Below are 17,500 nucleotides of genomic sequence, written 5' to 3'. Positions count from 1 at the left end.
TGGGCGACGAGTATAATGGCGCATCGTGACTGAAGCAAAGGACGTTCGGGACTGTTACCTTGCCAGATGACAAGCAGACGGTCCTATCTGCACAGTCATTTGTCTCTTTAAGGATCTCGTTTCACGTCTAGCGACTCCCTCTCACAGCTCACTATCTACTGGTGGTTGTGGTCTCTTACAAGGTTCGTCTCGGGGATGCTCTGTATCAAAGCAGGCACGGATTTGAGAAATGGGGAACTCTGAAAAACTCTACGGTTATAGACTGTCATCTTTCGTGCATTTTTACAAATCGAAATTTTGGGTCTTAATGCAAAGGCTTAGATGATAGATGCCAGAGATTGTGAGTAAAATGACAGATAGAAGAAAATATCAACATTGATTGATAGCTCAGAATATCCAACTCAACAAGAGAATAGGGAACAAGACTAAAACTTTTTATGACAGTACGATGGCAGACATTGGATATGGATTTCACTGTGATTTTTCTCTACCTATACGATTTAATCAAGAAATAAAATGCCTTGCACCTTACCCTAAAGAGAGGTATTTATAGAGATTCAGATTTTTATAGATTCTTTCACCAGAATGGACACAAGGAGCCCCTTTCTTATGTGTTGTTTACGCATTAGCTAAAGCTGCTAAAGTTGGTGTAACACTCGTAAACCTTTTATGGCGTCTTTTAGGAACTTGCTGCCAAAATTGGTGATAAAACTGAGGCCATTAAAAAAACATGTAAAAAATTGAGCCGCAGTTTACTCAGTGCAATCGAGTTTTCTGTACAGCCGCTACAGCGTATAATCAAGGCCACCGAAAATAGATCTATCTTTCGGTGGTCTTGGTATAATGCTATAAAAGCCGCGACCCATGAAACTTCAACCATGGCCTGGTGGCGGCATGTCCTATATCGATATAGTTGCCAGAAGCACGATTATGGCTAACTTTAACCTTGAATAGAATAAAAACTACTGAGGCTAAATGGCTGCAATTTGGTATGTTCGGTGATTGGAGGTGTGATGATCAACATACCAATTTGCAGCCCTCTAGCTCTAGTTTTAAGATCTGAGGGTGACGGAATAAAGTGCGGACGGACAGACAAAAGTTAGGCACAATAGTTTTCTTTTACAGAAAACTAAAAAGAACTTGAACGACGTTACCCTGTAGTGCTTATTGAAACTATAGTGCACAGTATCTCCTCTTTAAGCATTCACGGATGTGTAACGGAGAGAAACTCATAAAAATTAAGGAACACCTATTCAACTTTTCCACTAACGTAATAAAGATAAAAAGAAAAATCCAATTCCAGCAATGATATTCAGAAAACGTATAGAAGGTTCTCGAGTCACGAATTTCACCAGCACGGAGAAACCCATTCATTTCGCCCACTGATAACATAGAGATAACGAGAAATATCTAATACCAGTAATAATATTAAGACACCATAGTTCCTCCATCTCTAAACCTCCACCACAGAAATCTCGATCATAGCCCCCCACCCCCACCAATCTCCTGGATATCTCTAAAGATAATCCCCCACCCCACCCCCACCCCAGTCTCCCGAGACAATTGCGCACCCTTCATCCCCTTCTGTACGTTTAAGAGTACTGTATATTTAAGGTGCGACTTGGCCCACGAATTATCCCCTTCCATCTTCTTCGGCCTCCGGGTGAAATGGTTCGCGAAGGGTTGCCAAAGGGATGGAAAAGGTCTTCTTCAGGATACCAAGCCGGATATTGAATGGGTGGCTGAGCGATCCTTGAAAATGGGGCTGGGGGCATCCTGAGAAAGAGACAGAGAGAGAGAGAGAGATTTATTCCAACTGAAAATGGCTGACCGCATCTAAAAGGTGAAAATGGGGAGAGAGTGAATATGAGAGAGAGAGAAAGAGAGAGAGAGAGAGATTTATTCCGATATTGAATGGGTGGTTGAGTCGCATCCTAAAAGGTCCAACGAAAATGGGGGGGAGACCTATCTGTGAATATGAGAGAGAGAGAGAGAGAGAGAGAGAGAGAGAGAGAGAGAGAGAGAGAGAGAGAGATTTATTCGGATACTGAATGTGTGGTTGAGTCGCATCCTAAACGTTCCTTTGAAATAGGAGGAAGAGAGATCTAGCTTTGAATGTGTGTGTGTGTGTGAGTGTGTGAGAGAGAGAGAGAGAGAGAGAGAGAGAGAGAGAGAGAGAGAGAGAGAGAGAGAGAGAAATTTATTCACGAACAGAACTAGAGAGTAAAAAGTTTGATCGAATTGTTCATATCATTCATAACTACCAGGATCTGAGTCCTGATACATACATACATACATACATACATACATACATACTTTAAAACAAGACCACAGACCAGTCAGATCGACCACGCCCCTTAAGGAAGCCCCGATGAAACCACTTACTAGGTTGACTTAATTGATAAACTTTGCTTAACTGATAAACTTAGCTTAACTGATAAATTAATTGCTCTGATGTCAAAACTAGACTCCCAAGGGCCCGTAGTCATCAATGCCACCAAGGCCGACGGAAAGGGAAGTCGTAAACCTAACCTCTAGGCAAGGCTCATAAACACGCGCAGGAAATGCCTGATTATCCTGAAGGCATTTCAGTGCTGAAATTCAGGGCATTGGAAACGAGGGTGGGGCGTTTTCCAGTGAGACAAATCAAGTTTTTTTATTTTTAGCCCGTGTTCCTGTTCTATTCTTCGTGGTTTTTGATTAGTTGTGAAATTAATTTGAAATATGACGAAAGAGTGAATTAAATTCTTTTTCATTTCTTATTACTCTAATTACTTATGACAACCATTTTATTTTACATAAACTTCTATTTTCCTTCACGCAAACAAAGTGCCTATATGAAAGGTCTCTCTCTCTCTCTCTCTCTCTCTCTCTCTCTCTCTGATTTGCAGATATCCTTTAAAAATCTTTTATAGGAACTTAAGATTTGAATTAGCAAATCATAATCGATGATGACTTATATATCACTACTTATAACTACGGACACACATACACACTACACACACATTATACACACACACACACACACACATATATATATATATATATATATATATATATATATATATATATATATATATATATATATATATATATATATATATATATATGTATATATATACATGTACGTATGTATATATGTGTGTTTGTATATAAACACATTCACCCATCTCCAATAAACCTCACCCAAACTCATCCCAAACCTTCCCAACCGTATAGACCGTTCGCCCTTAAAAGCGAGCGATTTAAACTCCTCAAGGTTCTCCTAAACATTATTCACGAGTAATGAGAGGTTTTTCGGGTACATCTCCGGGAAGGAACATTGCGTAAACCCTCTGGCGAGGATCAATTCTTCGTTACGGTAACAGAGTAAACCATAAGAACGGCAGTTTATGATAATTGCTGGCATCGCTTACAGTCTACGCAGGCGCAGAATGGGTATTGATGGGTTGTGGTTGTGAGCGTGTGTGTGTGTGTGTGTGTGTGTATGTATGTATGTATGTATTAAATGCTGACATGTAAGACCTCAACAGTGACATAGTAGCCTACATACATGGTACCTATATAAATATATATATATATATATATATATATATATATATATATATATATATATATATATGTGTGTGTGTGTGTGTGTGTGTGTGTGTGTGTGTTTGCGTGTGTATATATACACATATGTACGTTTTACATTTGTATCCATACCTGAATGGCTGTTAGTAAAGACTGTTTGCTAATATATATATATATATATATATATATATATATATATATATATATATATATATATATATATGTGTGTGTGTGTGTGTGTATATGTATATATATATATATATATATATATATATATATATATATATATATATATATATATATATACATACACACACACACACACACACACACGCTTCATCAACATCCTGAACGCGCGCTACACCTGTAAATCAAAGAAATACCTCGTCATCATTCCGCGCGGACCAACCTGCTCGTAGTATGCTAATTAGCTCCGGTTACCTGGTAAGGTACAAGGTCACGAGCGGATCACAGGCGGTACTTTACTGCTTATGGCCTGAACCCTAACCAGAGATGACTGTTCTTAAGAATAATCGGTCTGCCAAGAGTAGCCGTGTGGAATCTATTCTTGGAAGAATGTCTGTCGCGATAAAGAACATTTCACAAGGCTAAGTTGGCGTGTCTGAGTCTGAATGAGTCTTAGTGGGTCTCGAGTATGCGTATGTATACTTTTATAGCTTATACATATATTTTTTGGGCTATACATATATTTTGGCGCTATACATATATTTTTTTCAGAAATGTGTTTAGACCGAGTCATTAGGGGCCATGGGATACAGCGAAAATTGATACGTACTGGATTCAGCACATGCAGTACGACAATAATTTCTGTATTCTGTATATGTACAGTAATATGGGGTCAACCCAGGCTATACATTATTCACAATAATGAAAAAACATATCATAGTTTCAGTACTTCTAGCTTAAACCATTTGTGAAATAAACTCTTCTTCTAGCTTAAAATCTCAAGAGGAAGATGTCCCGCTTGACATGAATCTTTAGATAAAAAAAAACTCTAGTAGACCAGAATCTCTTGAGAATAGACTCTTCTAGTTCAGAGATTTAAAAGAATTTAATAAACTGACAGAAAAAAATTGGACAAATATGATATGATATGTACCAGTATATATATAGAGTGTGTGTGTGTGAGTGTATGGGTTTTATCCATTCATATCCCTTCAGCGGGACGTAAGAATTAGTTTATGACCTGCATAAGGTAGAAGAGGCAACCCATGAGTTCTTAAACTAATACTATTAGTGGTTACATTATTTAAGAAACTTACAAGAGAAATTACGATGCAAAACTCATTTCCTTCTTTGTACGAAATAACCCGTTCTGTCTGTGTTTGTAAACAAAATAAAATAGTGAATTTTTCATCACCGTAATTGTAATCGTTTACGGAAATTCATCTCAAATGCTTAGCCATTCGGTATTCACAGCAGAATCTCGCAATTTTCGATAGTAGCGCAAAAAATTTACGCTACTGGCAAAAAAATAAGGACGATTCCACAAATTTCCACAAACGGATGTTTTGCAGCAATTTTTTTTCTTTTGGAAGGTCGCTAAATTGCTGATAGGAGTGTCCATGATGCGTATCCTATGAGAGAGAGAGAGAGAGAGAGAGAGAGAGAGAGAGAGAGAGAGAGAGAGAGAGAGAGAATGGGATTAGGACAATAAAAGCGAAAACGAGCGAGAGAGGGAAAGGTTAGTTGCCCTCTCGTTTGAGAGAAACCAGTAGAATATCCTTGATTCAACAAGTTGCGAGAATCGTGTGAATGCGGTCAGTTGTGTCCCACTGAAATCAATCTCTCTCTCTCTCTCTCTCTCTCTCTCTCTCTCTCTCTCTCTCTCTCTCTCTCTCTCTCTTCTCAGCCGATGTGTCATTTCCTGTCTATTCTCCGGATGGGAGCGGACTTTAAAGGTCCCATGACGGTTTCACTTTTCCCACGAGAAAATTATCAACGAAGATGTGAATAATAGCAGTGAGTGTTTCACGCTTACATCCGTTTTACTTGCTAATAGGGATGTAGGAGGGGTTCGAATTATGAGAAAATAAACGATTAAACTAAAGCAGTAAGGTTTTAGTGGTTACTAGAAGAAAAACAACAGAATATGGGCCAAACAAAAATAAAAACCTTAGAATTGCCATTCAATCAGGGCAGAGGACAGAAATTGGCCATTAAAAATGACACTTCAAATGCAGTTCGTCAGTTAAAAAAAATTGAGCAACAGCTTCAATATTTGTGGATTTTAATAGATTTTAATAGATAAATTAAAATTGTCTTTGAATTAACTGTAGAACAAACTAATTTAACCTTTAGAAATGACGCTTCAAATCCTGAATCGTCAGTTACCAAACTATCCATCTGATAGATCCAATCCATAGAGGAAAAAAAAGAAACAAATTTTCCAGATGTCGAATGATGAAATAGTGGATTCGACCATTATCGTGAGAGTTAATTCTTTTAAAGTAACCGTTCACATATCAGGAATTAATGAAAAAGGGTTATTCACTTGTAAGGTCAAAGGGAAAAGTCATAAGTTACTGAAGCCTAATGAATTAACAACAGGAGCGTCAGAGTGATTCCATAAATCTACAGTACATTGTCAACATTACTCAAGGTTCAAGTTGAGATGATTAGTCTGTGAAGATTCAAGTCGAGATAATTAGCCTATGAGGGTTCCAGAAGAGATGATTAGTCTATGAAGGTTCGTGTTGAGATAATTAGTCTATGAAGGTTCGTGTTGAGATAATTAGTCTATGAAGGTTTGTGTTGAGATAATTAGTCTATGAAGGTTCAAGTTGAGAGATGTTGAGATAATTAGTCTATGAAGGTTCAAGTTGAGATAATTAGTCTCTAAAGGTTCAAGTTGAGATAATTAGTCTATGAAGGTTCAAGTTGAGATAATTAGTCTGTGAAGGTTCAAGCTGAGATAACTAGTCTATGATTGTCAGTTACTCAGGATGATTTACTTCGTTTATCAGTTTAGTGGATGACTTGAATATTATGAACTGTCCGTAATTTATGATAACAATGAAACTGGTATATTTGAAAAAGTGAAACAGAAATTTTTGCTATTGTGAAATATGGTATTTGTAATAGTGAAACAGTATCAGTCAACAGTGAATCAGACGAAACAGTGAAACTGGACTAATAATAAAGTGAAACAGAATTGTTAAGAAACTGAAATTGGATTAACCCTCCTTAAAGATTCGTTCATGTTCTTTCTCCACATTTTTCATTTATTTACTTATCTATTTATTTTTTTACTTATTTATTTATTTACTTATTTATTTATTTATTTATTTATTTGTTTGTTTATTTATTTATTGACTTATTTATTAGTCTGTTTGTTATATTTGTTTATTTATTTATATACCTATTTATTTATTTATTTATTTATATACTTACATTTCTATTTATATACTTACTTGTTTTTTTTTTTTTTTTATTCATCCATTCATTCATTCAGTTATCTATCTGTTTATTTCTTCAGAAGCGAAGACGATCTTAGCCCCTGGCGAACTGGCCATGTCAAACCTCATCCCGCAGGACACACAGGATCCTCTGTATGGGGACACCGAGGAGTTAAGGACTCTCAGGAGGAATCTCCTGAAGGACCACTTGGTGTTGGATCCTGTCAAGCCCACCGATCCTAACGTGACCAGTGAAGGAGGAGCCAGGGCTTTGACCTTCACGGGCAAGGCTGTCCATTTTCGTAAGAATGAGAAAGGTCGGTGCCTTTATTTTCTTTTGAAAACTTTTTTTAAACGTATTTTTTTCTTTAAAAAGTTTTTTTTGTGTTCAGGATTAAAATTAGTATAGTCGAAAGTATAAGGACTAAGGATTAGTAGTTTATTAGGATTTTGTTCAGGATTAAAATTAGAGTCGTCGAAAGTACAGGGACCAAGGATTAGTAGTTTATTTGGTTTTTGTTCAGGATTAAGATAAGGGTCGTCGAAAGTATAAGGACTGAGGATTAGTAGCTTACTAGGTTTTTGTTCAGGATTAAAAATTTGGGTCGTCGAAAGTATAAGGGCTAAGGATTAGTAGCCTATTAGGATTTCGTTCAGGATTAACATTGGGGTCGTCGAAAGTATAAGGACTAAGGATGAGTAGCTTACTAGGTTTTTGTTCAGGATTAAAATTAGTGTCGTCGAAAGTATAAGGACTAAGGATTAGTAGGTTTAAAGTTTTTTATTGGACTTAAGTGCTATTAGGCTTTTAATAGTCTTAGTTTTGATTATCAAGCATCACAAACACTTTTATTTTATGAGTTACATTTGGAGTACTGCCACAGAAAGTTTTAGAAAATATATAGAATGTATTATGGTAAGTTTGTACTATTTATTTATGAGGAAATGTTTAGATGGCACCTAAAGTGTTCTTCAGACTGAAAAATCTACATTACCATACTTTCAAAACTTCATTCAGAATTTTTTTCCACGGACGGACTCCTTTTTCTTATTTTTCAAACGGTTATCCTGATATAGTAAATGTCTAGCAAAAACAAGTGCGTTTTTTTCTTGTTTTACATAATACTCTATAGGAATATTTGGTTATTTTCATATCGTTTGAAGTTTGAAAGATTTTATGACAAAACTTCACATTTCTGCCTTTTTCAAAGTTTATTCATCTTTCAAAATCATTCCCTCTAAGAATATTCATATTTATATTTTCTTGTCAGTATTTTGTATTTTAACTATTGTCTAAGGGATTTTATAGCAAAAATGTACTATATTTCCGTAGTGTTCAAAGAGTTTTCCTTTTTCAAAATAAAGCTCCGTGGGATCGTTTTTATTATTGTGGTAAAGTGTCAGGTCTTCAATTCTTTTATTTCAAGTCATCTTTATTGACTTTAGTATCCCTATTCATTTATCAAACAGTTTCAAGTTTTATTATTAAGATGTATTAAAAATCTCTTCAAAACCTTACCAAGTTTTATGGCCATGACATTTTCAAAGATTAGATCTGAAGAGATTGAAGAAAAAATCATAAAAGGGAGATTTGTTAATTCTGATGTTTTTGAGCCTCTGATTTTCTTAGACTAGTCAATTTTATTAATATTTTCAGTAGCATTTCAAGATTAGAAATAAAAAAAACCAGTAGAATAATGTTTCGAATTTCTTAGACTAATCAAATTTAGAAATATTTTCAATGGCATTTTCAAAGATTCGAAATAAAAAATCTTGAAGGAGCCGTCTCATTTGATGAAGATTTGAAGAAAATCAAAAAAGGGCGGTTTGTTAATTCTCATGTTTTGAGCAAAATTTCTTAGAATAATCCAATATTATCTGGCATTTTGAAGAATTAAAAAAAGTAGCCATTTCATTTGATAAAAGGGGAGATTTGTTAATTCCATGTTTTGAACCTATAGAGATTTCTTAGAATAATCAAATTTGTGAGGCATTTTCATAGATTAGATAACTCAGATGATGAAAAGAGAAAAATCATAAAAATTAATGTTTCTGAATGATTTCTGAGATAATCAATTTAAAATGAGTCAAAAAGGAATTATAATCCATCTAAGAAAATCTTAGAATAATCAGCTTAAAAAGCGAAAATCATAATAGGTTATTATAATCAGTTTACGAGTTAAAGGAACGCACCATCTCAACAACTTCAAATCGCAAAATGCTTTCGAGCAAGGACTTAAGACTTGCAAAACCCGTTTACTCAGCGTTTCTCTGTCCCTACACTACACTTCTGAGAATCAGTCACATCGTTCTCCCATTTTCTTCCCTGTGACCTTTGACCTTTACGTACCTCACTTTCTTCCGTGTTTCCGAAATATTATGCAAGTTTTCTGAAGATCAGGTTTGTCTGACTTAGATATTCATTTAATTCTTTCCATTTTCTTTCAGTTTTCTTGATTTAATTCACATGAGATGATTATCAAGTTTATTTATTTTAGTTTTTTTTTTCTAAACGAATGATTAGGGATAATTCGATATTTTTAGTATAATGTAATAAGAGGATGAATTCTGAAACTAATCGTTATTATTATTATTATTATTATTATTATTATTATTATTATTATTATTATTATTATTATTATTATTATTATTATTATTAGAAAATAATCATACTAGCATGAATCTTAAAATGGAGAAATAAGTCCACAGTTATGTGTGGGTACATTTATTTAAAAATAAATTACCAAAGGAGCTTTGAATTTGTTCGATTCCTTTTTCAAGAGGAATCGAACAGATTCCCAACTCTCTGCTCAATGATTTTATTTTTACATATGTACCCTATTACCATAACTGTGACTTGTTTCTCCATTATTATTATTATTGTGTGTTATTATTATTATTATTATATTATTATTATTGCTGTTTTCGTTGCTGTTCATAATGTCAGAGAAACCACAATATTCGTGCAAAATCCGACCATTTTAAAAAGGCAATACTTACGAAGACCGTACATCCTCAACATGCAAAATATATCTGAACCGTCGCCCACGTATATGTCAATAAAATCAAAATTTTGTACTTTATTTTCTCTTTCATTTCCTTTTCATCCAAGCGTGAAACTCACTTTGGTTTTATTAGCCTCCTAACAGGATAATTATCTATTAAAGGTACAAAAACATCATTGTCTGCTTGTGAGAAAGACAATACAATTTTCGCTTTTATCGCTGAAACTTGAAAAAGAATAATTTTAATGTGAATTTCTCACTCGTGTTCTTTCAATCGGAACCTGAACCGGAGTCAAAATCATGGCTAGACGATAATAAAATTCCTTGACGGAGTCGTTTCTTTGTGATTTTCTTTAAATATACGGAACTCAATCATCACCACAAGTGTCTTACTTGAGAAAGTAAGGAATATCTTATGTTATCAATAGTCCTATCATTCAGAGTACCCTCTTCTGCATGTCAATCTACGCGGGTGAACCCACCGTGGAGATTTTAATTTAAATAAAAACAGAACTCCATCATACAAAGCCCATCCTCACCAGTTTCTTACTTGATAAAGTAAGGAGCTTTTAATTTATCATTCTCAACCAATTACTTGATAAACTAAGGAACTCCTTATTTTTCAACACTCATTCTGAATACCGTCTTCTACATCTCGATCTCCGCAGGTGAACTCACCGTGGAGAACGTGCCCGTCAGTGAGGTCAAGAGCCTGGACGACGGGACCCAAATCTACATCCTGGAGGACCTCCTCTTCGACAACCGCCAGAAGGTCAATCAGATCTTCCGGACGAGACACGCCGAAGAACTGGCCAAACCCACAGGACCTCCTCTGGACATCCCGGAGCCTACCGATTTCGTCCCATCGCCGCAGTTCGGAGGCCCTCCGGGTTCTCAGGAGTTCTCCGGATTCGCGCCAATCGCCCCCCCTGCTCCTCCTCCGCCGGCAGCTCCTGGAGTAGTCCGCAGCCACGCCCCTCCTCCCGTGCTGCCTCCAGGCGTCTTCCCTCCGGCTCCACCTCCCGACGCGGTGATCCGAACTCCTCCAGGGCCTCCTGCAGCGCCTCCAAGTGATATCCGTCCTCCCGCGCCGCCCGTCGTTCCAGTTGTCAGGGCACCAGCCCCGCCTCCCCCCGGGCTTCTTAGACCTAACCCACCGGCGGCGGCGTCACCGCCGGCATCTTCAAGAGTCAGTGCTCCCGCACCTCCTGCGCCTCCGACAGGAGGGCAAGACAAGGTAAGGCGCCATGTCTAAAGGCCTGAGTGACACCGAAGCGAAGGTTGTGTTTAAGCCTGACGGTGATTGCTTTTGCTTCCATAGATAAAGGGTATAAAGTAGCAGCTGAGGTAAAAGAATAGTAGTGATAAAATAGAGTAGACAATGGTGTACGTAAAAGTAATGTATTCTTTTATGTTTATTATTATGCATTTTAAGCCATCTACCTTGTGACTTGACATAGAATTTACTTTTTGTTCAGTATTTAGTTTCCTTAAGAGTAACTTCCGGGTCAGTGGCCTGGAAATATTCAAATTCATTCTGGGAGTCAAAATGATGAAAATATTAAATATTATAAGTATTACAGTTATAAAAATTATAATTTTAAAAACCCAGAATATGCAAAAAAAAACTATTCTCTAAAAAATCCTTAATCAAGAAAAAATTATATATATATATATATATATATATATATATATATATATATATATATATATATATATATATATATATATCACGTGACTCACGGAATGAATGATATTAATCATGACATATTCCAATGAACCGACATTATTAGTCATAGTACCGAATTACATAAACGTAATAATAACGACTATGACGTTCTTTGTCATCTTCAAATACTATCAGTCTGCGTTAAACCATAGAAATTTGTGTTCATTAACTTTAGTTTGTAGTGTTGTATTCCTAATCAGAACAGGCTAGAGTGATTATGTTTAACATCTGTCTTGGCCAGAATTTTGTAACTGTAGCAATAAACTTCTTTTTGCTTTATGTATTTTTATTAACTAATCCATAGCATGTCTTAATTGCCTATGTGTAGTCTAAGTAAGATTTTGGTGACATAGAGAAGTTTTATGTAAACACAGGCATTCATTCTCTCTCTCTCTCTCTCTCTCTCTCTCTCTCTCTCTCTCTCTCTCTCTCATTTTATCTTGTATGTTTTGTGTTTGTTTATATGTTCTTTCATTTCATTCTTTCTAATCCCTTCGACTTATTATTAAATATATATGGAATATGTTTTGTTATGTTTCACGTTATCAGCTCTCTCTCTCTCGCTCTCTCTCCTTCAGTTTACTTTTCCTTCTTCTGTCTAATTCTATAGACCATCTTTCATTCTTTACTTTATCTATTTAACTGAATGTTCACCTAAATAATCAATTAACTGTTATGTTTTACATTCAAGAATCATGTTCTTCCTAAAGGCTGCTTAGAAATAGGGTGTATGCTACTGTTAAATATGAATGTTTCCTTTATGATAATCTATGATAATGATGATCCGGAACTTTTCATAAAAATATCAGAATATTTCTTAAGATTTCTTGGTTTATTATAAGTTCTTCTGTTCCTTTCATTTTTCTTTTTGTCTGATTTATCAATATTTCTTCCACTTCTCTTCTCTTTTCTTCGTTTTTCTTTGTAACTTTCTGTTGAACCATAACGCATGATTATGTACTGTATAGTTTTCTAAATATTCAAGTAAATATACTTAAGATGATGATTCTCATTCTTATTTTAATATGCGCTAAGTTTGACGCTTCATCATAATCTGTCTGTATATTTCCTATAGTAAATCTGCTGAATTGCCTTAATTAAACATTACCAAAATATCAGCAAATGTCAGCAACATTTGAGGATTATCCTAATATGTTGTGGTTTAAATGATTAGATAACTAGATTCACAATCTACTTTCATCTAAGTATGTATCAAAGTAATATGTTTATCTTTGCACATAAGAGTACAATCTGTATCGATCTCTATTTAATGTCTGAATATTTAAAATTACATTGAAGTTATTTTTAAACTCTTCCTGAACGTCTGTCGTTGTACTGAATACAACTAAATCTAAATCATACCTATGATTATAAATAAAGGCAAATGCCACAAATGAAAGTGAGACAACGGAGTGGTGCTAGGCCTTTCGACTTACTGTCCTTTACTTAGTGGTCTGCTAAGTAAAGGACAGTAAGTCGAAAGGCCTAGAACGGTCCACTCCGGCGTTTCTTTTTCCTTCGTCGCATTTGCCTTAATTTATATATTCATCACGTTCCATATTTTCGTGATTCAGTTATACCTATAATTATATATTACATTTAGTTAAATAAAACCTATTTAATCACTGAGCCTCTTTGAATCTGTCCTTTTTCACACACACAGACACGTGACGAGAATCATTAATAAAGTAAAATGACGCAAGACTTTTTTTCATTTATTTGTCCTTATTCTTAGCTCTTAGTTCTGTCGCTTTTAGTGTGTATTCTTTAGTCTAGCTCGAGTTAGTGGCTGCATCTTTGCTTTTATTGATCTGTATGGAGTTATTTTTTTGTGTGTATCTTGTCACGCAATCCATAAATTATGTGGGTATGTAATTGTGATAGCCACAATGCCCTCTTAACTTCTCGAATTCTTCGCGCTTTTTTAGATATGCTTGTCACTACAAAGCCGTAAGATCCAAGCACGAGAAATTGAAGAGACTGCGATGCCCGGTCGCGGGAAACGAACCCGCATCACCATAATCACAAGGGGGTCACGTTGCCGAGCTGAGCACGAGAAGTTAAGAGGGCATTGTGGCTATTACAATTACATATGCATCTGGTAAAAGTGACCAGTAGATTCTACTTATATGGGTATGTGTAATCATATATAATTATATATACATAATATGACAACACAAAACATATAAATATATATATATATATATATATATATATATATATATATATGTATGTATATATATATCATAATATATATGTATAATACACATGCATGTATATATATAAATATATATATATATGTGTGTGTGTGTGTGTGTGTGTACTCTCAGCAATAGAATGGCTATCTGGAAATCTTAGCTGGGTAATGAATAATATTTCCAAGGACAGGTAGAACATTTTATTTTGCAAGCTCTCGGGGTATACAACCTCGTCATCAGGCTGAAGTTAATGACAAAACATAAAAATCGCCGAAAAATACGATAAAATTAATTTTCTCGCAAAAACTGAGCAAAATGGGTAAAACAAATAAAAGGACAAAAAAACTGAGAATGCAAATAGAACCTAAGATTACAAATAAAGTAATACGAACATAAAAATCTAAACATAAATCGCAGAAAATGCAAAATAAAACTAGCAAATAAAATACGAAGTGGAATGGCTGGTGACCTTCTCAAAAACAAATCATATAATTGCTAATTGTATACCGGACAAGTTGTTGTTCAGTTCAGGTTTCGTCTTTATAAACAGTGACTCAGAAATTAGGAGGTCCAGTCTGCTTGAACAAAAAGACAGTACTTCAAAATCCAGGCCAGTGAACGGATGGTCTTGTGCTAAGCTGTGCCCTCTTATGACTAAAATGGGTGGTTTGAAAGAGTAAATTTTTTCTAACAGAAAGACCTCAGAGTTCCAAATTTCTGTGTCTGAACCGAACGGATGGTTTTGTGCTAAACTGAGTTCTCTTGTGGCTAGAAAGGGTAGTTTTGAAAGAGTAAATTTTTCCTAACAGGAGACCTCTGAGTCCCAAAATTCTGTGTCTGAACCGAACGGATGGTCTTGTGCTAAACTGTGCTCTCTTGTGGCTAAAATGGGTGGTTTTGAAAGAGTAAATTTTTTCTTACAGAAAGGCCTCAGAGTTCCAAAATTCTGTGTCTGAGCTAGCGAGAACGGGCTCTGACTTACAGCAGACCACACTGCGAACAAGTAAACAATTAAACATGTAAACGACACAGGAATTAAGGTCTACAGTAAGAGTAGGTGTTTTTCTCGGTAATGATTTAACATAAAAAGGTCAATAAAGGGTAGTTTCGAAAGAGGAAACTTTGTTTTAACAGAAAGACCTTTGTGATCGAAAGTTCTGTATCGGAATGGAATGGAATATAGAGCTAAGGCCCAAGACCGAAGCACTGGGACCTATGAGGTCATTCTAGCGCTGGAAAGGAAATTGACAGTAAAGGTCTGAAAGATGTAACAGGAGGAAAACCTCGCAGTTGCGCTATGAATCAATTGTTAGAAGAGGGTGGATAGCAAGAGGAAGAAAAAGATAATACGAATGGAGGCAAAGTAAAAGGAATGAAAGAGGTTGCAGCTAGGGGCCGAAGGGACGCTGCAAAGAACCTACAGTGCACCCCGTGAGGTGCACTGACGGCAATCACCCCTTACGGGACAAAGTTCTGTATCTAGGCTAGCGAGAACTGGTTCCCATTGATAGCAGACACTGCGAACAAGTAAACAAGTAAACGACACGGGAACTGAAGTCTACAGAACGAGTAGGCGTTTCCCTCGGTAGTGATCTAACAGTAGAAAGGTCAATAGCTACGAATTGGAACCTAATTTGAGGAAAACTGTTTGAGTACTTCTTGAAACTTTTTAAGGACCACATTCCTACTATGACAAAGGTAAGGTAAAATGTTGAACTTTCACCAGGCATTTGACTTTGTATTTGCTACGTTTAGTTTGTATTTTCTTTTCATGTCTGTATTTTTAATAGTCGTATTTTGACCCTATTCTTTCGATTCTCTTTGATTTTAGTTTCTTTTTATAAATCTTGCTTGGAACTTTCCTTTATAAATCTAATTGGGATACGTCCCTTTATAGATCTAATTGGGATAAGTCCTTTTTTTAAGTCCAATTAAGTCCCTTTATAAATCCCATTGAGACAATCCTTTTATAAATCCCATTGAGATAGGTCCCTTTATAAATGCGACTGGGATAGGTCCCTTTATAAATCCGATTGGGATAATTCCCTTTATAAATCCAGTTAAGACAAACCCTTCATAAATCCGATTGGGATAAGTCCCTTTATGAATCCTTTTGAGTAAAGTCCCTTTATAAATCCAACTAAGATAAGTCCCTTTATAAATCCAGCTGATATAAGTCCCTTTATAAATCCAGCTGAGATAAATCCCTTTATAATTCCAATTAAGACAAACCCTTTATAAATCCGATTGGGATAAGTCCCCTTATAAACCATTTGAGAATAAACCCCTTTATAAATCCAACTGAGATAAATCCCTTTACAAATCCAACTGCGATAAGTCCCTGTAGAAGTCCTTCCACAAAAAAACCCAACAATTCAGTGATGAGAAACACAAACTTAAAAGAACCCTTGTAAAGCTCTTGACAAATTTGGCGGCGAATCATGGCATGACGTTATTATAATTCTACTTCAGTCAGAAAATTAGAAAATATGGGAAATTACAGAATACGATAACTGAGTGAAAGTCCCAGAAAATCCTGAAGTTGAGGAAATATACCAGACGAGAATTCTGGCAGAAATAACATCAGTGGCGTCGTTATGGGGGCCCAGGGTAGGCTCGGTCCCCCCCCAAGTCAGATGCTATGCACTCCACTGACCCCCAGTTGAGATTCCCATTGTAGCTAGACTTTAACCCTTACAGAATTTGATACATTTGCTTATAGTAAGAGTTGAAAATTATTTGAAAATTGAGCTCTATCATTTCAAATACAGGTTTACTATTTACTAATACCATTATTTTCCTACATTCACATGAATATATACTTTCGAGAATAGTATATTTTACTAATTACAGAATTGATACATTAGTTGTAATTTTCTTTGGGCCCCCAGAAAATATCTTGGCCCCACGTAGGCACCCCCCCCCCCACTGGGCAGAAGGTGCACAAACTCGCTGGCTCGTCGAAGGGACAGGAACGAAGTCATTATCCACTGAATTCCAAACATAAAATTCGCGATATAAAAGATGACTGATGATGGATATCAATGGTAACACTGGATTCGTTCCCTTCGACTACAGTAGTTAGGCAGCGTTAAGCGAGGTGACATTAGGTCAATTCTGATCTTATGTTCTTTCTTTATTTATTTCATTTAATATTTAGCTTTTTATTTATAATAATTTACATTTGATTACTTAGATTTCCATATGGTTGTTAATGATTTTGAGTCAATTTTTTATGCATTTGTTTTTTAATAAACAAGATTGTAAAACAATCTTTCGAATTCATGTTAAGCCTGGTAGAGTTTCAGATAAAAGGCCATCTGCCAGCAATTACGAGCAAGAGCCCGTGCTGGTTTAAGGCTAGCTTAATCTAACAACAGTAATAATAAAAAAAACACTGACTCTTATGGTTTAGTTACTTTCTCCTTCATTTGTGACCTCCAATAAAATATTCCAGCTAGGTCAGCGATACCATCAGACAATTAAATGAAACCTGAAATAAAGAGAGAGAAATTATTCGCATAAGGTGGAATTACTTGACGCAAAAGGACAGATGATTCGAAAGCCCAGATTCAA

At 35.7% G+C, this 17,500-nt stretch overlaps 1 protein-coding gene across 1 annotated transcript in view; it reads left to right on the top strand.

Moving 5' to 3' along the window:
* Nucleotides 1-17,500, top strand: part of LOC136851371 (uncharacterized) — a 61,979-nt gene that overhangs the window by 20,027 nt on the left and 24,452 nt on the right. Inside the window, exons 2-3 of the mRNA XM_067125424.1 lie at nt 7,073-7,309; nt 10,666-11,234. Of these exons, the coding sequence (XP_066981525.1) occupies nt 7,073-7,309; nt 10,666-11,234 (806 nt within the window). The remainder of the gene's footprint in view (nt 1-7,072; nt 7,310-10,665; nt 11,235-17,500) is intronic.

The sequence above is a fragment of the Macrobrachium rosenbergii genome, chromosome 23 (genome assembly GCF_040412425.1).
Source record: "Macrobrachium rosenbergii isolate ZJJX-2024 chromosome 23, ASM4041242v1, whole genome shotgun sequence".
NCBI classification, from domain to species: domain Eukaryota; kingdom Metazoa; phylum Arthropoda; class Malacostraca; order Decapoda; family Palaemonidae; genus Macrobrachium; species Macrobrachium rosenbergii.
This window is presented reverse-complemented; position numbering and strand designations above follow the sequence as displayed.